Genomic DNA, 24,836 nt, shown 5'->3' on the forward strand with positions numbered 1-24,836 from the left:
ATAATATATTAAAATATACGTATGATACGTGCTTTCTTCACTAAAATTTTGATGTATGGAAAAGATGGGATCCAATAGGAGAGTGGTGTGATCCAATGGAAGGATCTTCGTGCCGAAAAAAAAAAAAAAAAAAATTCATTTTTTAGTGGAAATGGAGCTGGGGCAGGGAGCGAATGGAAAAGGAATGACATTGAAAAGCATGGGTATTTTCACCCTCTTGTGATATGTCCATAAGTTCAGAAGGTAAGTTTTGGCCTTTTCAGAAAAGACACGGGATAAAAGGTGGCGTCCACCGTCGTAAATTTCTCCCATACGGACGATCAGGAAAGTGTGTCTTTGTGTGTTTTATTTTTTCTGGACGATCCATGCCGTCAATCGTGTCACGGATAACGCATGCATCCGGTGGATGCATAAAAAGGCTCCCTCCACCTCCGGTACAGGTGATAAGCAAATCCCATGATCATAGCCGTTGTTCTCTGCGAGGCAGACAGTGGTTAAAGAAATGGTCAACATTCGATTAGAGAGGATGGTCTATGCGGTCCATCTACGGTATAAGCAATCGAAACAACCCAACGGTGCAGATCAGCAAATCAGGGTCCCATTTATCCGGACGGTGTTCATCAAGACCGTCCATTGATACGGAGAGTATGTTTTTCTTCAGTGCGCCGTACTATAATGTTCCGTTTGTCCCCAAAAATCAACGATGTATTTATTTTATCCACACCTTCCATTCATTTCTTCAGCTCATTCTAGGTTATAATCTAAAAAGTAAGGCATATTCAAATATAAGGTGGCCCACACCACATGAAAAAATGTTGATTGAATGGCCACCATTGAAAATTTCTTGAGCGCAAGAAAAGTTTCGAATCAAGCTGATCTTTGTGTTTTCCTTTTATCCAGGAGCGTGACTTTATCAACGGGTTTGATGGAAAATAAACATTACAGTGGGGCTTTGCAAGTTTTTAATGGTAGGTATTCAATCACCACTACCGCTCATTTTTGGGCTTACGCCCAAAACTAATGAACCGATGTGAATGGACGGCTGGATAAAACACGCACATCATTGAGGGGCCCATAGCATCGTCCAGCAGCTACTCACAGTTTCATTATGCAATCCGCGTCAGTTGATGACTATTTCACTAGATTTTCAACCGAAAATCTTATGTAATCAACTACATGAATGGCTACGGCGTGTCAAAAGGAGGGCGATGAATGTAAACTCTCCTCCACCGCGTTGTATCATAGTTGGCCCTTTTCTCAAACATCTCCCAGCTTATCCGGACCAAGCTCTAACACTTCATCTCTGCAAGCAGCAGGGATAAGAGAGAGAGAGAGAGAGAGAGAGAGAGAGAGAGATTCTCCCAAACCCTGCTATCATCATCACCGTCCGTCCCCAAATCCTTCAAATTCTTCGGGAAATTCTCCCAATCTTCTCGCTCATCCTTCTCACGACCTGCCACCAGACCTTCTAGAAGGAGCTTCGTCGGCAATGCTGTGAGTCTCTCTCTCTCGCCCCCCAATACGGGTTTTGAATTCTGACAATTGGACCGGCGGTTCGGTAATCCAGACCACTGGTCTGTCGTGTCTCAGTGTGGATGGACCATGCCCCAAAAGTCTCCCAGATAGGAAAAACCCAGTGATGAATCTTGGGTTTTCTTGTTTCAGCTGAATGTGGGCTGTTGTTGTATCCTTTCAAATGTCTATCCATAATTGAAAGGTTGAGATTGTCCTATTGCGGGAATTTCAGGGGGCGAAGCCTATCAATAGTGCGATGCGACTGACCGATGGTCTGGATTGCTGAACCATGGGACGCTGTTGTCGGAATTGAGAACCTTTGGATATTGTGTGTAGTTGCAGGATGCGAGCTGCATTAATTTCTCGTGTCGTGGTACTTCTTGCAGCCAAACGTGCCCAATCCTCTTTTATTTGTGATTAGAAGAAAGTTCAAGTGTTTCATTATATGATTATGATTTTCTATTTGTTGGTTTGGATGCCACCTGTTAGATGGCTAGGATCGCCTGATGGGTATGGTTCTCAAACTATGTTCCATCTACATTGGGGTCCACTAGATTGAAGCAATGTTTTAAAAATGGTTTTATGACCTTATAGTGGCCAATTGACTTTAATGCCTGAAATATAAAAAGTGGTGGGCCCACTAGAAAACAGCGGCTGCTTTTATAAAAAAATGGCCTTGTATACTATAACATAAGGAAAATGCTTGCCTACCTTGTTTAGGTGCCTACTGTGGTCACCATCTCTAATGTGTGGGAGATGGCTTAATGCGTATTAAATCTACCCTGTTCATCATGTACACCACCCCCTTTCTGGCCTTGATCCAAAAAAAATTGGCTGATTCAACACTCAGGTGGGCCACTCATCATCAAATTATATATATAACCTCTAAATTGTCGTGGTATGGCCCACCTATGTTTTGGAACAGTGTTATTTTTGGGCAATTCCTTCATCTTGATGAGGCAAATCAGATGACTGGATTGGATGGCATACAAAAATCATGGCGGCCCCTACAGAAAACTAATGGTGGGCCTTCCATCCTAGTTTTTTTTTCTTCCATGTGGCCTACCTGTGTTTTGGATCACCATAATAGTTGGGTTTGAGGATGAATATGGGGAAACATACCTGATAGAGAGGGTGGATCTCATGAAAATTCTACTCATGTGGCAATCAGTTGGTGAAAATGAGCCATGCGAGGTACACTAGCATTAGATTAGTGGTCTTGGTAGTAGTACAATTAGGCCTCTTTGGTGATGAAGTTGTCTGAGCCATGGGGTGTCACCTATGCCCCGAAGGGACATCTTTTGGTCCAATTGCATGATCATCTCTGGAGATCTTTCCATGGGAGAAGCGTGAGAGGGTCTTAAATAAACTGCAAAATCCATGTTAGAATTGTGCTGCCGGCAAACTCTGAAGCTCCATTAGGGTAGGGCTGACTGGGGTTATTTCCTGTGTGGGTTCTATCCTAGCCAAGCTATAAAAGCAGGAAGGCATTCATCGTTGTTCAACAAAAAAGAGAAGGGAAGCAGGGTAGAGGAATTAGTCGACTGTTGTTCAGGCTCATGACCTGAAGATGGAAGGTTCATATCCTATCCTCAGCTTCTTGCTAATCACTCGAGATGCTAGGGGAGCCGGCATGGATAACTGAGAAAAAACTTACACACGGTTTATATTTTATACCAATTCATGCCTATCTAGCTGAAAAATGATTATTAAGTAAAAGGTGCTAGCTCTATGCAAGTTTGAGAAGATTTTGTCGCTTCTTCTGAAGAGGTGAGTGAGTCCCTAGTAGCTATCTTCTTTGCATATGTTACCCTTTGTACTTGGCTTCATTTAACATCAATAAACTTTCTTTCATTTCCTTCCTTTTTCTTTTCAATTGCGTAAACATCCTATGCAAAACGGCTACTGTTTTGTTATCCAATGATTGTTATTGAGACAATTAAAGAAAAAGCTTGTTATTTTAATGTTATTTAATAGGCACTTTGTCATTTCATAGAACACGTAGAGTAACCATTCAGGCCTAGTTTTTCCTTTGTAGCCTGGACTTGGACAGACTGGCCCGTTAAGAGCCCTAGCAAAACTGCAAATTGGACATTCACTTGTAAGTGGTGTTTGGTAAAAATCTATCAGTCCCTGCAGCCAACTACTTGAGCATGTCAATACTTTGTCCAATAGTACATTTGTGAGCAAATGGGTCCTTGTGCTCATCAGGCTTGTTTGTCATTTCATGCACTAGACATCATAAGGTTGCATGTTCCTTTCCAAGGATGGCTTGGAATGGTTGTGCTAAAAGGTGCAATGTGGGGATTGACCTTGTTGGCATGCGAGTCTTGTTGGTAATTGTGTTTGTGTGTGTTCACAATTATGTTTTGCAGCCAATTGCTAGAGCACGACCTTCTATGTGTGTGGGTGTTTGATGCTTAGCAGTTTGCTTGGCAATTACACCTCAATGACCCGACCTTGCTTGCGCGCCTTTTGGCGTGTGGCATGTAATAGTTGGGTTGTGTGAGAATATTGGGTGCGGTTGTGTTTGCATATGAGTGGCAAGGTGTTCCGTAACGGTAACGGTGGCCATAACGGCCAACACCGTTACCTTTACAATATGGGGCATAAAGATTGTTACGGCCCTGTAACGGTCGTTACAGTCTCTCTTTTTTATTTTTATTTTTATTTATTGAAAAAAACCCCGAAAAACCTATATCTGCCCCATAATGTTGATTAAAAAGTATTAAAAACATATATTTGTCCCGTAATAGACTATTACGAGGCTATTATGGCCTTTATAGGGAATGTAACGTACCGTTAATGGCAATTACGGGTCATTTCTTTCCATAACGGCTGTTACGACCCTGTAACGTGTAACGGTTGCCACCGCTACCTTTACGTAACGGCCTTTATGGCACACATTGAGTGGTGTAAACACGAGCCTTTGCCATAGCTTGTTCGAAGAGCCTATTAGATTATGAAGGTTGATGTTTGGTGGGTATTTGGTCATAAAACATGTGCCAATCTGCCATTTAAAAGCCAAACCCCATGTTAAGAGAAAAGCCAAGTCGATGATGATAATTGAGATTTGAGTGCTTGAATGGAATGGAAGATGTTGTTTAGTACTCGGGCAGGCATTGATGGAGTGCTAGAATTGTTTGGTCCACTCAATGACCTTGGGGACGACCCCTTAGTTCACATAAGAAGCCTAAACCACATCCCATTGTAAAATTTTGAGGCTACTAGAATGGTCATGTCCAATGGTCTCCTATTTGTTCCTGAATCTCCCCCATAATGTGATGACCAAGGCACTTTTGTCTTCACCCAGTACCAAGCAGTTGCTCGTACTCTATCAAAATTCAATTTTACACAATCATTGGAATGGCTTCCTCGCTTATCTTCCTGCTTCAGGAGCCTTCGATACTTAAAGTAAGCACCCAACCAACTATAACAAAGATGTAGGACCCACTGTCCATCTTGAGGATTGGAAACACTGAAAAGCACCACTACTTGCTTTAAGTCAACCGCCATTCTTTCCACCAATATCCCAATCCTTGCCTACTTGCGTACTCTTGGAATTCCATTATTTTGATCCTAAATTTTCTAGATGGTAGTAGAGAAATGAGATCAGTAGTAATGAATCAAAACTTGCATACCCTGTAAGTGCCTTCTATGCTCACAAATCTAAATGATCAAGAGGGACATTTCATCCAAGGTCCAAAATATTGAAGATAATAAGCATAGTAGACATTGGTGTTGGCATGAACATTGACACCCCTTCAATGGAAATGCACATATATCCAATGAGATGCACATTCTTTTTTGGGTAGACCATTTATCAACATTTCGTATCATTTTTTTTTTTAAATTTATTTATTTCTATCCACTTGATCCAAGCTTTAGTTGGTTCTCCTTCCAAGCAGGCAATATCAAAATGATATTTTCCCTCTCTTCTCACTCGCTTTTCGTTTATGTCTCTACAAAGTTGCTTCCTTGGTAACCTAGCACCTAATTTGAGGTTGAAGCAGTTTTTGTAAGGAATTCATTAGGGTGAATAAATTTTGAGAAGTGATAATATTTTATTAGAAGAAAAGAGGCAAATGCCTTCCAAACTACAAACCCACCCAAGAGGAGGACAACAAAGCACAATCCTTAAGAGCCTTTATATTAGAGGCCCACTCTATCACACTTGATTTAGTCCTCCCAAAAACATCTAAGACCTGCATGCTCCGATTACGAAAGCACTTATTGTTCCTCTTTCCCCACAATGCCCATATACTGGCCAAAAAGTCTAATCTCCGAAGCATCGTACCTATCCTCCTACCCTCGCTCCTGTGCCAAACAAGAAAGAGACTTTTGATCGAGCCTAGCATAACCCAACTCATGCTGAAGACATACAAAAACCTAAACCACAACTTGCTAGCAAACGGGCAATGAATGAAAAATGGTCAACTGTCTCCTCATCCTGCATACACCAGATGCATACATTGGTAAACGCCATCTCCCTCTTTTGTGGGTTGCTAATGGTGAGAACCTTATTTCTTCGCACCAACCAAACCAACACAGTAACCTAGAGAGGAGCCACATAGTGCCAAACAAGGGAATTGTGAAATTTTTTAAGGAGTAATTTGTAAAAGGATCTAACCGAGTACTGGCCAGGCTTTTCTTTATTCCAAACTGTCAAGTCCTTTTCTGTTGGTGATGGGCAAATGCCTTGAAGACGGTTCAGTAAGCCAATGAACTCACTTATTTCCCCATCAAACAAGTTTTTTCTTGTACGGAGAGGACCATACCACCCCATTACCTAAGATTGAGAAACAATGCGATTGAAATGTTCGTGTCCGGGGATAGACCAGCTAGCCTTGGAAAATCTTCTCATAGCGCTCTATTGCCCACCCATATATTGTTCCAAAACCAGATGCTCGGTCCATCTATTAGAGAGATTCCAACACCTTCCTTGAATCTGTTACCTAATCTTACTATTGATTTCCATAGAGCTGATGTGCGGTAAAGAGAAGAATCCCTCGTCCTCCACCCTCCCTCCATCACACCATACTTGCGCACAATCGCTTCTTTCCATAAACACTCCTCATCCGTCTCAAATCTCCATAGCCATTCTCCAAGCAATGACACGTTCATGATTTCAGTCTTCATTATCCTCGTGCCTCCTTCCCTGGTCAGCTTGTTCACCTCTTCCCATGTAAGCAAATGGAATTTGTACTTCTCTTTAGCTCCTTGCAACAAGAAGTCTCCTACTTTGGGCACTTCAATAAGGACATGAAGTATAGCGGTAAATTTGATAAAGCTGCCTCGATTAACGTCAACATTCCCCCTAACAAAAGATGCTGGCATTTCCACCTCAACAACTTTCTTTCAACTCTCTCTATTACCTATCTTACGAGTGCTTTGCTGGCTTGCCAATACATAAACGTAGACTGACGTACATCAAAGGGAAAGAGCCAACCTTGCAACTAAAGATCTTTGCCAACTTTTCAACCTCCTTAGATGTACCAACACCCATTGTTTGAATTATCTCCGATATTATCGTTATCTCTAGCTTGGTGATACCGATAACACTAGTAGCGATACCGGTAACACCGGTAGTATTAGAAATTACAGACATCAACAATGTATCGCTAAGTATCGGCAACGTATTGATATCGCCAATATTTTCAATTGTGTAAATTCCAGACGTCGTTTGTATTGCCAATGTATCGATATCGCCAATATTTTCGACTGTGTAATGACGCTTGTATCACAATTGTATCAATGATATTTCAATAATATCATTAATGTAGAGATATCACATAAAGTTTGTTTATTAAAAAAAATCTATTTCAATTTTTTGTTAATGAGAACGTTGTTGTTGTATGCAGTTTTCAATTTATCGTTCCTAATATCGATAATATCTCAATATTATCGTTATCGCAACATGCTCGACAACAAGACCACAATCTTTCGTTTTCTTTCCAGTTGTTGATGATTTCTTGGCAAGATATTGCGAGTTGTTGATATTCTACAATATCGATGGATGTTTGGATTGAAGGTTGGATGGATGATTGGACGGTTAGATGGGATCCATGGGATGGTTAGACTATTTCTTACGATGACACATGCTTTTAAGCCCCCATTAAATGGAAACTTATTGTGTATACATTCCTTTTGTAAATTTTTTATTTCTAAATATGCAAACATGTGTATTTTAGTATCTCCTGAAGTTTCGCTGAAATTTCTACCATTTTCTCATGTTTTCCCGAGTTTCCGGTTATTAGAGATATCATCAGCGATATCGATATTGTTTCCGTATCCCCAACCAGTGAAACTTGTAGCGATACCAATACTTCGAACACTGCCAACACCCAGCATTTTGCTTCGTCAAGGTGAATAATATTAAGTGGCCTCAATTAAACATGGATCATATTGTGTACTTATTTATAATCAAGAGAAAACGAACATGATTTCTTTAACCATAAAATTGTGGAATGCCATTTCAGTGTGCATGTTCAGACTGATTATTGGAGTGAACATCATCTGTAAGTGGGTTCTGGTGTTGCCACCTCATGTGATTTGTCACTCCTTTGGCTCAAATGGAGTCCTCTCTCTCTCTCTCTCTCTCTCTCTCTCTCTCTCTCTCTCTCTCATTTTATTTTCTTCTGCAACATGGGAATGTGCATTCCTTAGTCTAATCTTCACCACACTAAGGGACTATCCATGCATCCAAATGGAAAACTTTCAATTCTTTACATGATGAAATCTAAAGTTGAAAAAAAGACTTCTAACCATTTTATAGTGGAATTATACTTGTTACTACAAAACTTTGGAACTGGAAGAATGATAAATTTGGAGATTCAAATGTGATCAGAGTTGGAATTGATTTTATTTTTATTTCCTTTTTCTTTTCTACTTTAAATTGCGGAGAACATTGCTTTCAGTGACCGGTATGCAGATTTTGAGAAGTTAAACACAGAAGGTGTTTCAGTCGACAGTGTGGTGAGTTAAATCATAGCTTTTTTCCTTGTCATGGTTTGTTTGCATGACCCTTTCGTGTTCCCAGTGCATTTGATGTTGTTGAAAGTGGCGACAATTTGAGATGCAAATGATTAGATGTCAACCATGGGTCTTGCTCATCATTCACCTTTTTTATCTGACACTCCATAAGACACTGTCTGTCAACTTTAGGCATGCTAATGAACAATGATGATTATGATCAGCTAAATAATAAGCTCCAATTTAACCTTCACAATTATCCTTTGTCTACTGCTAGTATCCAGTGTTTTGAAATTACATCTAACATTCTTACCAAAGGTCTATCAGAGTGTTATAAACAAGTTTTGAGTATCAGTATCAGCCAGCCTGCTGGCTAATACAACTCTAAAACGGCCCCTCAACATTCTATTCTTTTTGTGGGGGGAATGGGCTCACCTGCTGAAAGTCGACCAAATAGGCCCTAATCAAACAGATATCGAGCATGATTTGGTGGATTAGGTCTGTTACATGTAACTGTATAACAAAAAGATGGAAAAATTAAAAAAATCATTTACCCCTTCTTCCAATATTTTTCCTAAACGGTCATCTTCACTCTGATGTTCATCAAATCCCACACTAGTCTTGTGCTTTGATCCTCAAAATAAGCCTATCTTTAGTTTAAAATTAGTTTCTAACCTTCCTTCATGGTTGAAATGAAGGAAGAAGTGAAAAACTAGAAAAAAAATAAAATAAATTCAAAATGGTTTGTAATGGCTGTATCGGCTGATATCGCCCTTTTTTTCATAATGGACCTGCTCACCCGTGTATCACGTGATGGGGGTGACTGGTATGGTTACATAATGGCCAATACAACTAAAATGTAATCGTTTTTCAAATGCATAGTTGTACGTAATGCAAATCATTTTGGGAGTGAGAATACGAACCATCACACTTTTTTCCCTTGTCAATAAAAGAATTAAGTTTTGAAAAATCCATAACATATGTACGACTCTCTCGTATTAAAGGGAACAAAGTCTAGAATATGTTTTTGCTCAAGGAAGTCTTAATGATGACCCATCAAAGCCCCTTTTGATATTGGATTTCAGCAATCTTTCAATCCAAAATTGGGCTTATCTGCAATATATAGTTAAAAGGTTATTAACCAATGGCTACTCTTCCCTCATTGAAGATAGTTGAGTAAAAAAAAGAAAAGTAGTCCACTTTTGTGTGTGGTTTGCCATTGTGGAAGTCAGCATCCGTCATCTGATGCAATTTTGATGAACCTATTGTGGTTGACATAAAGTGAAGTGGGTTAAGCATATGGATGCAGAATGGTAATTACCTTGAAAATTTTCATTCTTTTTCTTGTTTTAGTTCATAACTTGTTTTTGTACTTCATATAGATATGAAAATTTCTCCACACCTCAAAAGAAAAGAAAAGAGAAGAAAAAAAGTCCATACTTGCAATGCAAACTGGAGCTTTTTAACACCGTGAATATAACTAGATTTTTAAGATAGTCTAAAAACACATGGATAAGAAGCCAGTTGGCCAGTGTGATTTTAAAATTGATTATGAGATGGCTTATGACAATATAGAGTGGGATTCCCTGGACTATCATGCTTCAGAGGTTGGGCTTTAGGGTCCAATGGAGTGGTTGGAATCATTAGATGTGGAATTGTCGTTCATTGGTGAAATACTCAGTGATCCTGTGTATCACATTTGGTTAAATTTTGGAATGCAACCCAATGCCTTGGCATCAATTAGTATAGTTGGATTATTATTATTATTTTTTTTCTGTTTCTTTTTAACCATCTGTTTTAAGGCTAGTACTTAAAGCCGTCTATTCAATTTAATTTTTGGCTTAGAGATACTAATGATATGAACTTGCTAAATGGATGGTCTAGACTTTTTAAAATGCTTGTAATTTTCAGTATCTTGTGGACAAATGTGCCCTTTATGGTCTGAGTGAGAGTAGATCTGTTGAGAGTTGAGAGTGATCTGAATCCAATCCAAACTAGGTAGTTTGGGCATTTGGTTTTCATTTTGAGTTTTTAACTAATGATATGAACTTGCTAAATGGATGGTCTAGACTTTCAAAAATGCTTCTAATTTTTAGTATCTTGTGGATAAATGTGCCCTTTATGGTCTGAGTGAGAGTAGATCTGTTGAGAGTTGTGAGTGATCTGAATCCAATCCAAACTATGGATTGTAGGAAGAGAGAGCAGGTAGTTTGGGCATTTGGTTTTCATTTTGAGTTTTTAATACATACCAACTCCTGTTTTCCTATATGCTAAAATAACCCCTTCCTTTCAGTATTCTCACCATTTCCATATACTATCATAAAAAACCCTAGGGTTGATTTTTGTCAAATTTAACTATTGACCATATAAAATAATGCTTTTGCCCCTGATTTTGTAGAGAGGAAGGAAATTCCCTTTTTCTGCTTTTATTTAAACATAAAAATGGTTAAATGTTTTGGCTGATTTGGATCAAATGCCATGAATGACTTGCCATTTGATAGTTTGAGTTATTTGCTTATGGTGGGGCCCACATTACAAGTGGTTGAAATCTTGTCCAAAACATAACATTTTTTGTCTTTGCATTGGGGCAAAATGGGAATTCCCTTCATCTCTACAAAATTATGAACAAAAGCATTATTTCATATGGTCAACGATCAAATTTAACAGTTACCAGTCTTTGTAATGGTCAAATATGAGGAAAGTTAACCCAATGGTGTTTTATGACTGTATATGGAAAGTGGAAAGATTATTTGGCGACACTGAAACGGATGGGATTATTTGGTGTATTGCAAAAAAGTGAACATACATCATCTCTCCAAAACTCTCCTCCTCCTTCTCTCTCAATATTCTCATCTCTTCTTCACATTATCCTCATCAAATCTTTTTCTACTGTGAGGTACCATGTTAAAAACTCAAAAAGAAAACCAAATGCCTAAACTACCCCCTCTTCCTGCAATCCATAGTTTGGATTGGATTCAAATGGCTCTAAACTCAAAGCAAATCTTGTTACCATCACTACTACTGTCACTCAAACCATAAAGGGCACGTTAGTTCACAAGATACTGAAATTTATAAGTGTTTTAGAAAAATCCATTGTCTTATCCATTTAGTAAGTTCTTATCATTAGTTTCTCTAAGCTGAAAATCAAATCTAATTAAAGGCTCTATTTAGTGGCCTTAAAACTGACGGTTAAAGAGATAAAAAGTCCAACAATACTAGGGGTGTCAATGAGCCGGGTTAGGGCTGAGCCAAGCTCTGTCCAAGCCTGGCTCACATTGTTCAACATAGGCCCGAGTTTGGTCCGGGCCCATGACGGGCCAAAATAGTCCAGAACGGCCCTAGCCGGAGCCCAACCCCAAGCCCAGTCTATAAAGAGAGGGATTTTATTTCCTTTGAATCGCCTTCGGCAAACCCTAGATTTCCAGGTCAATAGATTCTGATCTTGGGCCTTGATAATCTTGTTGTTTGAGAGATTCTTCTTTAGCGATTGTTACATGTCTGGGGCCATGGTGTTGGGCCCATCTTGCAGATGACCTTGTTGAATGGCTCCCAAGATCAGAATGCCATGGCTGTCTTATTGAAATGGAGATGTGTTTGCTTTTCCAGATTCCGAGCTTCTGCTAGTAGGACTGGATTGGAGCGTGGGTTAGAGGGGGATTTTACGACAGGCTTGAACATTAAGCCTGAGCCTGGCCCTTAGGCCTGATACTCCAATCCAAGCCGGGCCCAAAAGCCCGACGGGCCAGCATGGCCCATTGACAGCCCTAAACAGTACCAGTTGATGCCGTATTCCAAAATTTAACCAAATATGATACACAGTAGATGGATGGCTCTGAGGAGATCTTAGCCTACCACGTGTAAATTTGAGGGCGATGAACGTAACATTCTGATGGAGTGTGACAGATCAAAGTTGGCCTTTTTCTCCTTCCAGCTTATCCTCAGACACTCTTTTAACATTTCATCATTTTTGCTAGTAGCAGAGATAAGAGAGAGAGGTATTGGGTCTGTCATGATGGCCTGAACAGCTCCTACAGCCTTCTACTAAATCCTAGATCCTCACTATCCCTCCCCAAATCTTTCAACTGCCCCAGGAAATCATCGTCATCAATGCCACGAGTCTCTCCGCACTGTATACACTGGTTTTGAACAATTCTGACAATTGGGCGAGTGTCTCAGCGATTCAGACTATCAGACACATCGTCTTTGCAAGAAGTAGAGATAAGAGAGAGAGGTCTTGTGTCCATCATGATGGCCTGACCAGCTCCTACAGCATTCTCCTAAATCCTAGATCTGCACCGTCCGTCCTCAAATCCTTCAATGGCCTCAGGAAATCCTCATACACAGGTTTTGAAGAATTCTGACAATTGGGCCCATGCTTTAGCGATCCAGACTATCAGTCTGTTGTGTCCCATCCAGTGCTTTGGCAATCTAGACTATCAGTGTGTTCCGTCACATCCAAATCTCCCACATTGGAGGATCCTAGAGATGAATCTTGGGTTTTTTTTTGTTCAGCTGAATGTGGGCCGTTGTTTTCTTTCTCATATTGAATGTCTACCCATATGCCACAAATTGAAGGCTAAGATTGCCCTTTCGTGGAGATTTTTGGGGCAACGCTCCATCCATGGCAGGATGCAACTGACTAATAGTCTTCATTGCCGAACCATGTGGCCCATCTGTTTGAATCAAGGATTTAAATCGGCGTACCCTGTATCGCATCATTCACTGTTGACATGGCTCGGTATAGCCCTTGTATTGGGCTGTTTTGGGCCAACATGGGCTGATATGTTCATGGTTATTGGACTATAAACCTTTGTGGGAATTGAGAACCCATCGATGATATCTAAAGTTGCGGGTTGCAAATCACATAATTCTTCTCATGTTGCGGTAGTTTTTGCAGTCGAACGCTCTGGATCTTTTTTGGTTTGGAATTGGAAGAAAGTATTTTATTATGATTTCTATTTTCTATTTGTCAGTTTGGAGGCCACCTGTCAGCTGGCTGAGATCAGCCGACGAGTATGGTTCTCGAACCAGGTTCCATCTACATGGGAGTAAAGGTTTCAAAATATGATGTTATGACCTTGTGAAGGCCTATTGACATTAGTGTCCAGAAAAAAAACTTAAAGTGTCTGAAATATGGAAAGCGGGTCCACTAGAAAACAATTGGCTGCTTTGATCAAAATGGCGTTATATACTACAACATAATAATGTTATATTTACAGTAACATTGTGCATGACAACCGATGCTTTGTTACATAACAATTGTTATTGAGAAAATAACAGGACTTGTGTTGCTGGACCTAATTAGTTGGGAGATGTAAATGGTGTTTGGTAGACATGTATCAGTGGGAGTCCCCACTGTTCGCTGCAGGCTGCAACCAACTACTTGAGCATGTACTTCACTTTCGGTCTGATTCTACATTTGCAAGCGAATATCTCCTCAGGCTCATCTGGCATTGCATGCTCTGGGCATCTTAGATTTGCGGTTCCTTTCCATCAATAGCAATAGTTGTGCTAAGGCACAGTGTGGGGTTTGATCATGTTGGCATGGGAGTCTTCTTGGTAACTATGCGCATCAGTGGGTCCACTGCTATTTTATGAATTCAAGCATGACCTTCTATGTGTTTGGATATTTCATGTATAGTGGTTTGATTGGCAACTGTCTCTCCATGACCTGACTTTGCTTGCTTGCATTTTGTGGCGCGCATGTTTTTTTTTTTTTTTTTTTTTGGGGGGGGGTTGTGAGGGGGAGGGATACTAGGTGAGACTTTGTTGGCATGTGAGTGATGCGAGCCTATGCCATGGCAGATTCCAAGATCCCTAGTAAAAGATGAAGATTGATGTTTGGTGGGAAGCTGATAATAGAACTTTTGCCAATCTACACTATTTAAAAGCCAACCCCAAATTGTTGGGAGAAAAGCCAAGATCGTGATGTTGATGAGAATCATGTGCTCGAATGGAATGCAAAATGTTGTTGAGTACATGCGCAAGCATTGGAGGGCTAGAAATTGGCTGTTCCAGCTCATGAAGTCCATAAAAGAAGCCTAAACTGCATCCTATTGTAAATTTTTTAGGGCAACCAGAAGGGTCATTTCCGATGTTGTCCTCATTGTTTCCAACTCTATTCCCCCCCAATGTGATGACCAAGGCTCTTCTATCTTCGTTCAGAACCAGGTGGTTGTTCAGATTCCATCAACATTTAATTGTACACAATCATTGGAAGGGTCTTCCTTGTTGTTTTTGTGTCCTCGGGAGCCTTTGATACTGAAAGTAAGCATAGGGCCAACTATAATAAAGATGTCTAGTAGATATGCATTGGATACACTGTAACTTGGTGAACATTCTTTCCATCAAAACCCCAATCTTTGCTTCCTGTGCGTCCCCTCAGAATCCCATTATTTTGCTTCTTCCAAAATTTCTGGACAGTAATGTAGAATTGAGGTCAATGATCAATACAATCAAAACTTTCCCACCCCATAAGTGCCTTTCATGCTCACCACATCCTTTTATGCTTGCCACATCTAATTGATCAAGAGGAGCATTTCATCCTAGATAAAAAGGAATGAAGATTGTAGGCAAACCAGACCAATGTTTTTAGTATCGACGATATCGGTTGGTATAGCATATCCCACGATATATCTTGTATCCCACCTGTGCAATATGAAACGCGCAAGTTGTGCTAATATATCCCACTTATTTGATCTGGTGAGCATTTTCAATTTTCAATCCCTTTTTTTTTTTTTTTTTTTGTAAATCATGTTAAAATAGTATCAAATTGTTACAAATCCATAAATCTTCATGTTTTGCATGAAAAATCATGGATTTTGAGTTTCGATTTCGATATTTGGGAGAGATGGGCCAAATTGTGGAAAATTGGGAAAAATAAAAAAATTCCAATTTCTTGTAAATTTTGTTGCAATCGTTGTGTTCAAACACAAAATCAAACATGTATGTAACTTGATCTAGTGATTCTTGGTAATTCGGGGAATTTTTGATTTTTTTTTTAATAAAAAATGTTTTTTTTTCGAAATTCCACTTTGATCAGAGGTCAATTTGTTCTCGTTTCAGAGTATTCAGGAGCGTATGATGAAATCATCATCACATACACTCTAATTTTAGGATTTGGGGAAGATGGGGCAATTTGTGAAAATTTTGTAAATTTTCCAAATTTTCTCAAATCAGAGAGGAGTACCAGCTACCTAGCGTTATGTTAGAGAGTCTCTTCACTAGTATCATTCTGCTATGCACTGGACATATCATTGTTGGTTTGTGGAGCAACAATTCTATGCCCAGTTCCGTCGAGATGGAGATGATCATTTTAAGCCACCACATAACTCTATGTTGGTCTGAGCCACAACCACACACATCAGTCACAAGTATATTTTTAGATTTCTACTTCTTCTTTTGCTTTTGAATGTATTGCTTGTGTTTCCATACATGTCTTTTTACATTTATAATTTATATGAACAGACTTTGATTATACTTGCATCAGTTCAGTTAGCGCATAGATTAGGACCCTACACAAAGGAAATCTATTATGTGCACTTGTTTCGATTTCTATGTGTATTGATGTCTTTTTTAACAATCCCTGAAGTTTCATTGAAGAATTCGACCAATTTCCCAACGTTTCCCTATGTTTCCCAACAACAGCGATGCATTACACAATACAACCGATATATCCCATGCGATAACCGATACATATCCATATCCCAAGGGTGCGATACATTACGCGATAACGATGCTGAAAACATTGAACTAGACCTTGGTGTTGGCATGAACATTGACATTCCTTCCTCCAATGAAAATGGACATTTATCCAATTAAATCAGTAATTCCTATGCGGATGGACCATTCATCAACATTTCATAGGCATTATTTATGTTCTTTCTTTCTATTTGATCTGATGTTTTTAGTTCTCTTTCCAAGCATGCAGCATCAAAATGATATTTTCCCTTTATTCTCACTCACTTTTTATGTTTCGACGGAGCCAGCTTCCCTTCGTTGGTTGCCCACAACTTGATTTTGAGGTTGAAGTAGCTTCAAGAATTCATCAAGGTGATTTATTTTTATTTTTTTGGAAAGGTTATGATTTTATTGAATAAAGAAGGCCAAAATGGGCAAAAGAATTACAAAGAAATTTAGAAAGCAGCCCAAGAAGAGAACTAAAGTATTTGAGTCCCAATCCATAACATCTAGCTTGGCCCAATCATCAAGATGGATAATACTAGGTGGCCTCAATTAAACATGAATAATTCTACAGATTTACTTATAATCAAGAGTATATAAACATGGTTTCTTTAAGCGAGAAAATTGTGGATCTTTTGGCCACCCGAAGTTTGCCATTTCAGGGTACATGTTTAGACTTATTAATGGAGTGAACATCAGTTAGTGGGCTGTGGTGTTGCTGCTTCATGTCACTCCTTTGGTTATTAATGGAGTGAACATCAGTTCACTCACTCTCTCCCTCCCTCCCTCTCTCTCTGAAATCTGAAATCTAAAGTTCAGATAAGACTGTTAACCATTTTTTTAGTCGAGTTATACTTTGCTCTTATCTGTTGCGTTTTATTGAATGGAAACTATTAGAGGGCAAGGAGCGTGTCATTTCTGCATGTGTGTGCATGCATATATAGTTTCAAAGAACTAGATGCAACATTTAGATATTTGTTTTTCCTTTGTTTTCCGATTATTTGTGTGCATGTGCAAGTGTGTGTGAAGCACCAAGCGATAACTGGTCCATGGGCTAGCAGCATGGAAGTTCATTATATTTGATGGAAAATGTTCGAAACATAGGTTGGGAAATTTACTTGAGCAGTCATGTCTGACAGCAATAAAAGACAAGCGCACTGTGTGTGTGAAGTACGAGGGTATAACTGGTCCATGGGCAGCATGGAAGGCCATTATATTCGACGTAATTATTTGAAACATAGGCCGGAATTTTATTCATGTAGTCCTGGCTGATAGCAACAAAAGATGTGCACTTCATATTAGTCCCCACGTGTTCCATGGCAGTAAATCAGTGATACAAAGATATTAACTGGATGTCTGGACCATGGTTTTTATAGTAAGAAGAGTTGTTTCCTGCCACTATGAACTTTCAACTGGTTTGAAAACTTGAATAAAATGGAATTGGGAAACTAAGAAAGATCTATGGAATGAAAAAAATAAAAAATTATAGAAGAAATAGAAGCACTTAATAATATTTTACATGATTCTTTTTTAAGAAGGCTTTTCTTGATTTTTTTTAGATGGATAATGGGGTAGAACCAAAAACATGTTTGGGTGATATAATCATTTCTGTAAAACCTTTGCCTTCTTCACACAGGTCAAGCTTTCTGATTATGTGGAAAAACTACCTCTCTCTCTCTATCTAACAATGTAAGAAGAAGCATGGAAAAAGTAATGCATCTGTCAACCATCTCTACTCCTCTCACCCACCATCATCAAAACTCACTTCCCAAACCCTCCCCAACAATCTCCTTCCCCCAAAAGCCCCCCCAAAACCCCAAAGTCCCTTCCCTGACCCTCCCAAACTCCCCCTTCTTCCATAAAACCCTCTACCTCGAATCCATTGGCCTCGACCCCCTCCCCCTCATCAATTCCCACCCTCCCATTGCCTCCTCCTCTCTCCCCGCCCTCAAATCTACCGTCCATTTCCTCCATTCCTATGGCTTCTCCCCCTCCCAACTACGCCGCATCTTCACCATGTGCCCCGATGCCCTCACTGCCTCCCCTTCCTCCATCCTCCCTGTCTTCACCTTCCTCCTCCGTGAGGCCAAGATCAATGGCTCTGATCTTGTCCCCTCTATCAACCGACGGCCTCGCCTCCTAGTCTCCGATGTAGCCCGTCGCCTCCGCCCCACCCTCTACTTCCTCCAGACCCTCGGCATCGCCGACGTCTCCAAGCACACCTCCCTCCTCTCCTGCTCGGTTGAGGACAAGTTCCTCCCCCGCCTTGAGTACCTCCAGAAGATTGGATTCTCCTACCGGGACTCTGTCTCCATGGTCAGGCGGTTCCCCCCGCTCTTCTGCTACAGCATTGAGTCGAACTTTGAGCCCAAGTTTGAGTACTTTGCCTTTGAGATGGGGAGGGACTTGAGTGAATTGAGGGAGTTCCCACAGTACTTCTCATTCAGCCTTGACCGTCGGATCAAGCCGAGGCACAGAATGTGTGCCGACAAGGGTGTTTCCTTTCCACTCCTGGTGATGCTCAAGGGCAATGACCAGAAGTTCTGTGAGAGGCTGGAGGTATGCGTTAGCTCGTCCCCACCGTTGAGACTTTCGCCTCTCTGGTGTTAAATTCAGATTGTTTGATATAAAATTGAATTTTTTGGAATATCAATCTGTATGTGGATTCCATAGTTCATTGTAGATCTTCTCTTTTTCTTTTTTAATTGATCATGTATATGCTTATTGTGTAAATAGCTCTCTTTGCTCTTCGAATTGGTGTCATTTTATTTATTTTTCTTTTTCAGTTTTGATGATAGTTTGGTTTAATCATCTTAAGAAATGACACGACTGGAACATGTGTTATCTATCATTGGTTCCTCTACCATAATGTAGACCATCCAGGTCTGTGTGACCTTATTCAACAGGTTGGATGTCAAGTAAACATTTCAGTGGGCCCTAGGAAGTTTTTAATGGTGGGTGTTCAATGGAAGCGGATTGCATACCAAGTAACTCGAGTTTACTCCGTAAACTCTGTGGTTGTTCAATGGATGTATGTGTCTTAACCTTGCCGACCATCAGTATTATCAGATCATTTCTAGGGTATGAGCCCAAAATTGAAGCATATCCAAAGGTCAAGTGGACCACATCACAGCATTGATAAGACACATACATCAGGGTCGCCCCCACAGAGTTTACTCAGCTATAGCGTACTGAGTTAGTACGCCATCCGCCTCCACGTTCAATCACCTCTGTTTCCTATGATATGGTCCACCTGAAATTTGGATGCGCTCCATTTTTGGACTCATGCCCTAAAATGAGCTGGAGAATTGGATGGACGGCATGGATATATATAAGGCATACGTAGCTACTTGGCCGCTCCTTGCAAAATGTGGCAATGCGGGGCCCACCAGGGTCAGATGTGGCTGGAAGAAATCGGAGTAGACTCTGTGGAGCCCACCATGAGTTATGTGTCTTATCCACCCCGCCCATTCTTTTTACTAGCTTATTTTAGGGAATGAGCTCAAAATTAAAGCATATCCAAAGTTCAAGTGGACCACACCACAAGAGACAAGTGTGAATTGTAAACCTACCATTGAAATGTTAATGGGGCCTACAAAGGTTTTGGATCAAGCTGATATTTGTGTTTTCCCTTCATCCATATCTGTGTGACGTTATGAACAGGTTGGATGACAAATAAACATCACTGTGGCCCCTAGGAAGGTTTCAAAGGTGGACGTCATTATCCCCACTGTTTGTGGTGGGGTCCATTGAGCTTTGGATATGCTTCAATTTTAGGCTCAACCCCTTAAATGAGCCGAGAAAACGGATGGACGGCGCTGATAAGCCACGTACATTCACGGTGGGCCCAACACAGTTTACTCAGTATGATAAAGCGTACTGAGTTACCCAGTACTCAATCCGATTCCTGGCTGGAATGGTTTGACCAGGTTTGAAACTGGATCACAATTTCCCGCGCAAACGAGAAAAGACTCGTCCGTAGTCTGGCGATTAAATCGTAAATCTGCCGCGATTAGGTTTCTCGGATAATTAAAAAAAAATAGATGAGAGGCATGGAAACAGGTATTTAGATTTCTTTTTTCCTTTTTTCATTTTCATAACTTTGGAGGCTCATCAGAGCTATGGAAACAGTGGACCCCAGCATTAAGATGCTACATATGAAAAGTCGGGTAGTTCTACTTGCTTGGTCGTCCACAATGTCAAAATAACTCTACAGCCGACGGTCCTTTTTCATATTCCGATGTGGCTCATCTTCTGATTGGGTCATAGATTTTTTAAGATATGTGGCCTGCATGCTTTAGCCCAATGTTTTTCACGGTCTAGATTTACTTCACCCATGTGATTCATGATAGAAAACGGGTGCTGCATTAAGGGCTTTCATACAAGCCCGCAGCTCCAGTTATTCTTCGTTTCTTTCCTTTTTAGTTCTGGATATGCTACTTCTACGCGCGTGGGAGCCGTACACATCCAAACGCGGGGCGTGTGCGTCACACATAATATTGAACTTTCCTTCAGTTGAGGTATACTGTTTATATCCCATGGCATAAAATTTAGGCCCTTGCACCCCTCAGGTGGGCCTCAGCATATCAAAAGAAATGAATGGCTAGAAATTTATTTGATACTATTGTGGCCCAGCTGAAAACCAAATGGGTCTAATTTCTTTCAGGACCAGGGTTTAAGAACTATTCCCAACCTTATGGAATCTTAGATCTCATACCTGCGTGTGGATGTGTGCAGCCCTGTGCGCGTATTGAATTAGCAAACTATTATTACCGGTTGATTAAATGATACGGTGGGACGCGGATTGGCTACTGATAGAGCCAGTACCGAAATTACCTACTGAAGTGATGTCACCAACTTTTTTGGGCCCTACCATGATGTATGTTTTGTATACACACCGTCCCTCCATTTGGAGAGAACATTTTAGAGCATGAAACAAAGCATGAGCTTGATCTAAAGCTCAAGTGGACCCCACCATAGAAAATAGTGGGACAGTGGTGCGCACCGTGATGTTTATTTAAGATCTAACCTGTTCATAAGTTAAAACAGACATGGAAGAAGGGAAAATGCAAATATCAGCCTAATCGTTTTTAATGGTAGGTGTTAAATCCCCACTTTTTTTTTCTTTTTCCTGAGGTGGGGTCCACTTAAGCTTTGGATCTACGTCATTCTTTGGATCATGCCCTGGAATGATTTCGCCAAATGGATTTATGGTGTGGATACAACACATCATGCCGGGGCGAGTTTTTTCCAACTATATGCCTCACTTTTAAGCCACCGACCTTTCTTTGCCCATCCAAACTTACTTTACCAAACTATTACCCTTTTGTACGGACGCCTTTTTACAGGACCAAATTGCCTCTGCTTTATAATTTGCATTCGTTTCAGTCACTTATACCAAAATAAAAAAATAAAAATTCAAAACTCATCTATATCAAAATATTCATTCTTTTCACCCATTTTCTTCATTAAATCTCCACTGAATCTCCGTATACTATCATTGTACATCTGTCATCTTCCATCCTACTCAGGGTTATGTTCATTCCCTCATATTGGATGCATCTATAGATGTGGAATCTTGAAGGCTTTTCTCTGTAAATTGTGTTTCACTTCGATGCACTCTTCTTCTTCTTCTTCAACACGGATTTCACTGATATGACAGCTGTGGGAGGTAAGGATGTTTAAAATCTGAAGAATTTACCTAGATTTCGGGCAATTCTAACCAATTAGTCGGCGAAATACTTGCTCAAATTCACCGAAACTTGAGCAACTCATGAATTTCTCAGTTAAATTGTCCAAGTTCTCGGTCAATTTAATTAATTTCTCATTCATTTTCGTGAAGTTCTCAATCAATTTCACTCAGTTTACGGTCAATTTTGTAAATTTCTCTCTCAATTTCGATAAGTTCCTGATTAATTTCGGTAAGTTCCTTGTCAATTATATGAAGTTCTCTGTCACGCCCCAAACTCAGGAACCGGGCTCACAAAATTCTCGATCGCCGAATCCAGCGCCGACAGCCTCCGTAGTACCCCATTCTCGACTCCCAGTGCCAATTCGCCAGGTTTCGATCCTGGGATGCTACGAGGAGGATTTTCAACATCAGTTTGAGTTGTAATAAGCATAACCAAAGGCATAACCCATAAACAACAACCAAAACTCCATCACATTTCTACTATGATAAAAAATTTTATAAGTATAATGAGTATAAAGGGAAATACAATGATGATAGACAAAAGCTTCAAGCTGATCTAATATGCGCTCCTGCCTCAGCGCTGCTGCGATACAACGTCACCTGCATGCAACGGTCATGCATAAGCTTATAGAAAGCTTAGAGGGTGGTGAAAGTATAAGCGCAAGGTAGTAGTACAGTTATGCAGTATCAGAGTAATGCAGAATATGTTGATGAATCCATGAATACTATTAGCCGTACCAAGGCCGTGCGATGCAAGTCATGAATGATGTCGGCCATAAGGCCATGCGATGCAAGATGCAACTCAAGCATACAAATCCTCATCTAAGTCCACATATCAATATAGTTCAACTCTGGAATATAACCGGGGTCTAGTACACTCCAACCAAATTACCGCCTCTTCGCGCGCAATAAGGTGAGTGGAAAAGACCTCACTATCCGCCTGCCAATATCGGGCTCGGCTCGTCGATAGCAGACCCATTCCTCGAGCTAGTTAGACTCAGCCTAGTTTTGCCCCCTCCTCTCGGGCGTGTAAGGCCGCACTCCCTTTCAACCAACCATAACACAGTGGAGAGCGCGGCCTCCTAGTAATTGGCACTCGGCGCTAATGTACCCACTCGGTCTAGACGTTGAAGTAACCTCTTGGTACCATAAGGGTTTAGAGACTTTCACCTAGAGATATCTATAGCACCCTATGTAGAACAAGATTTTCGGTATCCAATCCTGCCAACCAAAATACGCCTGTGGAGGCTACAACCCTGATGTTGCTAGGGCGTACAGTAACCATGTCACATGATACGAAATACATGAATCACACTATCTAGTTATGCAGTAATCTTGCGCGTACCGCGCTCTCATGTGGGCATCTCCCTTTACCAGGGAGTCCTATAACAATCTGCCCAATGACATGTGCTATGATCAATCAATCATCTCATCACAAGCATGCAGATGATGCACATGGGCATGTATTATGATGTTAGGTTGTCAGATACTCAAAATTGGTATCGATAATCAACATTGATAACCAGGGTCGATAATCGGCGTCGGCTTCGACAATCGGCACCGATAGTCAGCATCGGTAATCGGCACCGATAATCAGGGTCAAAAGTTGGCGTCGGTCTCGACAATCGGCATCGATAATCAACAGATAAATAAAGCGGGGTCCATAGATGATCAGCCGATCAACCATAGTATAAGGATCAACACCCAACCGTGGTTATATCAAATCCGATAGCACAGAGTCATCCGCCTACGGCGAATGGGGCCCACTTATTTGGGTTAACCCATGAAGAGAACGGGCCTAACAAGGCCTAAGGGAAGGTCACAATGAGGACATCTAACTATCATTGCCCATCAATGTGGATGTTAAACCAACATTGCTCCTAAGAGGTGGCTTACATACGGCTATACATATAGTGGGCCCATGGCCTCACGTACAATCATGATGGGCCTCATTTACGTCACATAGGCCTCGTCATATGGGCCAACATACATCACATCGGGCCTCGAATACACACAACAGGTGGGCCTCGCACCAGGGCCTCGAATACATCTCAATGGGACTCTTATGTCAAGCGGGCCACATCACATGGGCCGCATTATATGGGCCACACCAACGGGGTTCATGTACATCAAATAACCGCACCAATGGGCCCCATGTGTATCCAATCGGGCCCACCCTCATGTATATTTGAGAGCCGACGTATTCACAAGTTAACATAGAGATGAAGTGGAAACATTATTGAGAACTAGGGTGGCCCTTAGAAGTTTTGAATGGTAGATGTCACGGTCCACTATTTAAATGGTGGAGTCCACTTGAACCTTAGATCTAACCCATTCTTTTGCTCACGCCAAAAATGATGTTTCAAATGGTTAGACTGTTTGTATACAAAACATGCATCATGGTGGGTGCCATAATTAGACGGCGTGAATGGATCAGGTGGGACCCACGCATGTTGCTGCCATGTAAGGCAGCAATAGGGCAGTCATATGGCTGTCGTACATGCAGCCACTGCTGCTAAAAGAGAAGCAGATGTGGTCCCACGCAGGGCCCACCCTTATGTACATGTAAGGTATATAATATATTATATTTAATATATGTTAAGAAACTGCTGCCAGTGCAGCTTTATGTACTAAAAGAGAGAGGTGGGTCCTGACCCACCCTCATGAATGAATAATTGCATATAATATTATAATATAATATATAATATATTATATAATATATATTAAGAGCATGCAACGTCCAGGCCCGGGACGACCTGGACGTTCACGCACATGCAATGGAGGCCCCACACGTGGGGGTCCCACCGTCCAGGGACGGTGGAGACCCCACACGCTGTACGGTGTGGCCCACCACATGAATGGACGGTCTGGGTGGGTCCCATGGACCTCATCGTCAGTCCACACTCCCATGTCAGTACACACACTCCACGTTAGCCACCGCCACAGGGATCGATACCAAGACCTCACGTGTTGA

The 24,836-nt window shown here is 40.9% G+C and overlaps 1 protein-coding gene across 3 annotated transcripts; it reads left to right on the top strand.

The window, feature by feature from the left end:
• The first annotated feature begins 1,284 nt into the window (after positions 1–1,284).
• LOC131234819 (transcription termination factor MTEF1, chloroplastic) lies at positions 1,285–18,920 on the top strand. 3 transcript variants are annotated; one of them, XM_058231796.1, is made up of 3 exons: positions 8,433–8,490; positions 16,476–16,539; positions 17,807–18,920. In XM_058231796.1, exon 3 carries the CDS (start codon positions 17,872–17,874, stop codon positions 18,778–18,780), a length of 909 nt encoding a protein of 302 aa, XP_058087779.1. In that variant the 5' UTR covers positions 8,433–8,490; positions 16,476–16,539; positions 17,807–17,871; the 3' UTR covers positions 18,781–18,920. The 3 variants fall into 3 exon arrangements, with proteins under 3 accessions (XP_058087780.1, XP_058087778.1, XP_058087779.1); XM_058231797.1 differs by lacking the exons at positions 8,433–8,490; positions 16,476–16,539 and adding an exon at positions 1,285–1,494; XM_058231795.1 differs by lacking the exon at positions 16,476–16,539 and having other exon boundaries at positions 8,431–8,490.
• Positions 18,921–24,836: the final 5,916 nt, after the last annotated feature.

Source organism: Magnolia sinica, chromosome 19, assembly GCF_029962835.1.
Source record: "Magnolia sinica isolate HGM2019 chromosome 19, MsV1, whole genome shotgun sequence".
NCBI classification, from domain to species: domain Eukaryota; kingdom Viridiplantae; phylum Streptophyta; class Magnoliopsida; order Magnoliales; family Magnoliaceae; genus Magnolia; species Magnolia sinica.

What these genes read in the sequence shown, in the direction of transcription:
- LOC131234819 (XM_058231797.1), top strand. Translation starts at nt 17,872, where the DNA reads ATGGAAAAAGTAATGCATCTGTCAACCATCTCTACTCCTCTCACCCAC.